This window comes from Peromyscus leucopus, chromosome 7 (assembly GCF_004664715.2).
Source record: "Peromyscus leucopus breed LL Stock chromosome 7, UCI_PerLeu_2.1, whole genome shotgun sequence".
NCBI lineage: Eukaryota > Metazoa > Chordata > Mammalia > Rodentia > Cricetidae > Peromyscus > Peromyscus leucopus.
This window is the reverse complement of record NC_051069.1, coordinates 83,886,481-83,892,480: the sequence shown is the minus strand read 5'-3', so window position 1 is coordinate 83,892,480 and position 6,000 is coordinate 83,886,481. Positions and strand designations below refer to the sequence as shown.

Here is a 6,000-nt window from a genome sequence, read left to right as displayed (position 1 = left end):
GCCTGGAGACTTGAATATGACTTAGACTGTCCCACATTGAACACAGGCAGGCTTCATGAGGAAAATTTGTCTACCATATACGTGGTGGGGTCCTGGTCAACTGAGGTGTACAGCTCCTGTCTCGAAGTTGCAGTAGCTCATCTTAACTAGACTGTGCCCTAGAATTGCCAGTCTTTCCCGTTTTTAAAGAAAAGCTGAGTTTTATGTAACATCTCCCAATTTTAAAATGTTAGATCAAATTTCAAAGAAAAAAATTATTAAGCTAGACAAAACGCCGGGCGGTGGTGGCACATGCTTTTAATCCCAGCACTTGGGGAAACAGAGGCAGGCAGATCTCTGTAAGTTCAAGGCCAGCCTGGGCTACAGAGTGAGTTCCAGGACAGGTTCCAAAGCTACACAGAGAAACCCTGTCTCGAAAAACCAAAAAAAAAAAAAAAAAAAAAAAAAAAAAAGCTAGACAGACCATTTTGATGGACTGTCTTTGGTACTACTTTGTAACTTAAAACAACCATCGCAGGGGGAACTGAACAAGTGGCTGCTGTGAGAACCAGAGAGTTGACGTTCAAGGAAAAGCGGTGTCTGGTGTCATGGCAGAGCAGGAGGCCAGGAGCAGCGAAATGTGCGGTGCTTTTCACTGACATGCAGCTCTGGTTAGCAGTAACTGTGAGTCAAATTCTGTGCTTGAGGCTCTGCAAAAGTCTACTTGGGTTAAGTAATGCGTCACCCTCCTTAGTTTGCAGTGGAATAACCAGGCCAAGGTGACATGGTTTAAATGCACTAAGGATAACTGTTTAGAACTGTGATTTGGAAGTCTTCAGAGTAGACTTAACTGGTCTTAATGAAGACCTATGTCTTACTTCCGTCAGGACACATTTTTACAAGTTGCTCTGGGCCTTACTCTGCATTCTTTTATTTTATTTTTTTAAATATGTAGGGGTGAACATTCAGTACAAATTTTTTTATTTTAGAGAGATTATAACAAAATCTTCCCTTTCCCTTCCTCCCTCCAAGTCCTCCCATACGCCCTTTTCTGCTCCCTTTCAAATTCATGACTTTTTCTCACTGTTACTATGAATATGTGTGTATGTGCACATATAACCTGTACACACACACACACACCAACCCTGTTTGGTCTGCATAATGTTACCTGTGCATATGTTTTCAGAGCTGACGGTTTGGCACTGACAAGCAGCTGGTGTGTTCTTCTCTGGGAAAACCCACCTCTCCCATCCCCGGCTTTCCCTGACCACCTACAGTTCTCTGTGCAGCATTCAGATCTCGTGAGCTTTTCTCTGTCCAGTTTGGCCCAGTCACTGGTGTCATCCTTGGTCGGGGCAGTCCCACTGGGGAGACTGTGGGGTAGCTTCTGATATTACAGCCTCACAGCAAACTCCAGACCCTCCGGCTCTTAGCCTCTCTTCCTGCTCTTTGCTGTGTCCCCGCAGCCTTAGGTGGAGAGTGTTTTGTATGTATACACTGGGCCTGGGCTCCACAACTCTGCAGTCTGGTTGCTTGTGATTTTCTGAAGTAAAAATTATTTCAAAAGTAGGGGTGTGGGGGCTTGACTGAGGAGCGGCATATACCCCTACATTCCAGGCAGCTGGTGGGACTGCCGGAACACCCCTTCCCAACCCTTCCTCTGCCCAGGGGATGATTTCACTTTCTTTTTTCCCTCAGAGACAGGGCTTCTCAGTGTAGTCCTGGCTGTCTTAGAACGGACTCTGTAGACCAGGCTGGCCTCAACTCAGAGATCCACCTGCCACCAAGCTTAGAGATGATTTCACTTTCTAATCCTAGACTAAACAATTAAGATCTAATGTGACAAACTCTAGTTGGAAAATTACGGGTTCCCATGGAAACAGAAACAGGTTTCCAACAGGCTTGGCTGGGGAGGGAAGTCTGTAAACCTTCCCAAAGGAAGTGATATCTTTAGTGAGTGTAAAAAATTAACTAGATTTCAATTACAGGCAAAGGTCAGATTGAGAGAAGAGGCTCAGCATTGAAGATGTGTGACAGGCTCTGAGAATGGAGAATCAGTTGGGCTGCAAGGTACAGAAGAGCATTCTACTGTAATTTCATGGATAGCAACTGTTACTTTCTAATCATTGGCTCGCTGTTATTATGGCTTCCGCCCTTACTGCCTCGCTCGCTATTCCTCAGGGCCTGGCACCAGATTCTACTGACCTTTTTAGAGGGTCTGACAAATAGCCTCCTAGTCTAAGTGTTTCCCTGACCCCCTTCACCATACCCCCATCAATCAAAAGATAAGATTCAGCTTCTGCGTGGCAAATGTTCTGGCTTCTGTGAATCTGTCATCTCCTCACCCTATTCCCACTCTCAGAGTTAATCATTTCTTGCAGTCCCTCCCCCTCCTGGTCCTCTCTTCAGCATCAACTGTGCACAGGGTTACTTTGCTGTCTCCTTCTTTGCTGTCCTTGTCCCCAAGTTTTGCACTGTACAGTGTTATATTTATCTGTTTTGGTAAGTCACAACACTGAGCAGGCTTTCGTATATTAAAAACAGCAGGGCTTGTGGGGCGGCGGTGGTGCACGTCTTTAATCCCAGCACTCAGGAGGCAGAGGCAGAGGCAGGCAGATCTCTGAGTTTGAGGCCAGCCTGGGCTACAGAGCAAGTCCCAAGACAGCCAAGGCTACAGAGGAACTCTTGTCTTGAAAAATCAAAAACCAAACCAAACCAAGTCAACCAACCAACCAACCAAACAAACAAACAAAAAAAAATGCAAGGCTCAAATAATGAATTAGGAACAAGTCACGAAGCCTACACTACAGCATTCACATCACATCTCTCCTTAAACCTATTGCATCCTGAGAATACGATTCTAACTTACAACCACACGAGTTACCTGGGAGTGTCCCATGTGAACTTGTTCCTATAGTAATAAAATACTATATGTTTTTGTGCTTGGTACTGGTATAAAAACTGACATACAGACCAATGGAATCGGATTGAAGACCCGACATTAATCCACGCACATATGAACACCTGTTTTTTGACAAAGAAGCCAAAACTATACAATGGAAAAAAGAAAGCATCTTCAACAAATGGTGCTGGCATAACTGGATGTCAATATGTAAAAGATTACAAATAGATGCATATCTGTCACCATGCACAAAACTCAAGTCCAAGTGGATCAAAGACCTCAACATAAATCCAGTTACACTAAACTTAATAGAAGAGAAAGTAGAAAGTACTCTTGAATGCATCGGCACAGGAGATCACTTCCTAAATATAACACCAGCACCAGAGACACTGAGCACAACGATTAATAAATGGGACCTCTTGAAACTGAGCTTTTGTAGGGCAAAAGACACAGTCAATAAGACAAAAAGACAGCCTACAGAATGGGAAAAGACCTTCATCAACCCCACATCTGACAGAGGACTGATCTCCAAAGTATATAAAGAACTCAAGAAACTAGACATCAAAATACTGAACAATCCAATTAAAAACTGGGCTAAAGAGTTAAACAGAGAATTCTCAAAAGAAGAATCACAAATGGCTGAAAGACATTTAAAGAAATGCTCAACATCCTTAATCATCAGAGAAATGCAAATCAAAACGACTCTGAGATACCACCTTACACCTGTCAGAATGGCTATGATCAAAAACACCAATGACAGCCAATGTTGGAGAGGATGTGGAGCAAAGGGAACACTCCTCCACTGTTGGTGGGAATGCAAACTTGTACAACCACTGTGGAAATCAGTATGGCGGTTTCTCAGAAAATTGGGAATTGATCCACCTCAAGACTCAGCCATACCACTCTTGGGCATATACCCAAAAAATGCTCAATCATATCACAAAGATACATGCTCAACTATGTTCATAGCAGCACTATTTGTAATAGCCAGAACCTGGAAACAACTGAAGAATGGATTAAGAAAACAACTGAAGAATGGATTAAGAAAATGTGGTACATATACACAATGGAGTACTACTCAGCAGAGAAAAACAATGACAGCATGAAATCTGCAGGCAAATGGATGGAACTAGAAAAAATCATCCTGAGTGAGGTAACCCAAACCCAGAAAGACAAACATGGTATGTACTCATATAAGTAGATTCTAGATGTAAAGCAAAGAACAATTAGACTACAACCCACAGAACCAGGGAGGCTATGTAGCAGGGGGGACCCTAGGATGACTGTGGCTTATAATAATTTTTGGTTTTACTCAATTACTGGGCAAGCCTCAATGAAACATTTCACTCACTATTAGGGTAAGAATTTATGCCTTATCAAGGTGATAATAGAAAAATAAATAAATAAGTAAATAAATAAGTAAATAAATAAACCCTGTCTTGCCGGGCAGTGGTGGTGCACGCCTTTAATCCCAGCACTTGGGAGGCAGAGGCAGGAGGATCTCTGTGAGTTCCAGGGAAGCCTGGTCTACAGAGTGAGTTTCGGGACAGGCTCCAAACCTACACAGAGAAACTCTGTCTCAAAAAAAAAAAAAAAAAAAAAAAAAAAAAAAAGAGAGAGAGAAAACAAAACAAAACACAACCCAAAAAACAAAAAAGCCCCCGTCTCGAGAAACAAAAACCAACTAACCAACAAACCCCAAACCAACAAAAACCAGGAGCATGGTGGCCCAAGACGGTAACCCCAGGACCCAAGGCTGAGAGACAAGAGAATCAGCAGTTCAAAGCCATCTTCTGCTACACTGCTTTTGTGACTATGCTCTACAAAAGCAGACGCTGGCTGCAGATGGCTCAGAGGGTAAAAGGTGCTTGCTGAGGAAACCCCGCCCACCTGAGTTCGATCCCGGGATCCCAACGTGGTGAAAAGGTGAACAACCGCAAATTATCCCTCTAACTGCCACTCGGTTGCTACGGCGTGCCTGCACTACCAGGTAAAAATAAATAATTTACACATACGCTCGATTTATAACACCGTCTCTACGATTTTTTTTTTTTTAATTATTTCAGTCTCTGCAGGGGTACCATGCTCAGACGTCCTGAACAGTTTTTATCCGATTATCCTCAGGTTGGGCCAAATGCTTTTTCTCAACTCTGCAGTCACCACCACTAGCTCACTGCCCAGCATTTTAACGTGAGCAGATTGCCAATCTGCCTTCCCACCAAGGTCTGAGAGCTCCCCAGGGGCCGTGGCGCAAACAAGTGTCTCGCCCGTCAGATCTATTTTCTGAGCGGAGCCGCGCGGCCCACGTGGCTTCTGCAGTTCTTTTAAGCAGCAGCTTCCTTCCCGCCCCAGGAAGTAGAACCCGCTCGCATCTAACACCGGTTGGCTCGAGAAAGAAAATGACTTGAGTTATCACTTGGCCTTGAAAGTCGGGTCAAGGAGATTCCCTAAATTCCGCGGCGCCTGTAACGTGACTTAGACGCCCGCAATTCACCGGAAGACGAGCGGAGTGGGCGGGGCGCGCGAAGCGCCGGGACACGGAAGTCACCCGGGACGGCGCGTCGGAGAGTTCTTTATTTCGGCAGTCGCTTATTTCAGCCTGGCTGAAGTCTGGCGCGCTCGGCGGCGATCTGCTCCCTCGGTGCTCGACTCACCCGCGCTGCTGCCTCCGCTGAAGGAGGAGCAAAGCTCAAGATGGCCGACAAAACGCCAGGCGGATCTCAGAAGGCCAGTTCAAAGGTAGTTTCTTAGGGATCTCCGTCAGTCAGCGGGTCTTCCGCTGTGGTCTGGGGCTCTCAGAAACCTGTGGCCCTCGAGAGCTTACTGGGGTGAGGGCCGAAGGCCTGTTGGCCACAGTGGGCCTGGCACCGCTGCACCAAGGTGCGCAGGTGGAGAGGCCTGAGAGCGCGCGTCCCTCCCGGCCGGGATTCAGCCCCACACTAACGTGCCTGGGGGCGGTGGCGAGCGGGGCTGGCCCCTCTTTTGACTTTGGGGTCAGACCAGTGGTCGAGACATTGCTTCGGCGTCCTTGGGTCGCATCTTGCTGCGCTCGGAGGCCGCGGGGCCAGCGTCTGGGAGAGGCGGGAAGGTTCCCGGGCTGTTTCTCCCCCTCACCCCCC

At 46.2% G+C, this 6,000-nt stretch overlaps 1 protein-coding gene across 2 annotated transcripts in view; it reads left to right on the top strand.

Moving 5' to 3' along the window:
- The first annotated feature begins 5,215 nt into the window (after positions 1–5,215).
- Positions 5,216–6,000, top strand: part of LOC114690963 (U2 snRNP associated SURP domain containing) — a 60,469-nt gene continuing 59,684 nt past the window's right edge. For both annotated transcript variants that reach the window (XM_028866000.2, XM_028865999.2), the window contains exon 1: positions 5,216–5,620. In XM_028866000.2, coding sequence (XP_028721833.1) covers positions 5,576–5,620 — 45 coding nt within the window. In that variant the 5' untranslated portion in view covers positions 5,216–5,575. The remainder of the gene's footprint in view (positions 5,621–6,000) is intronic.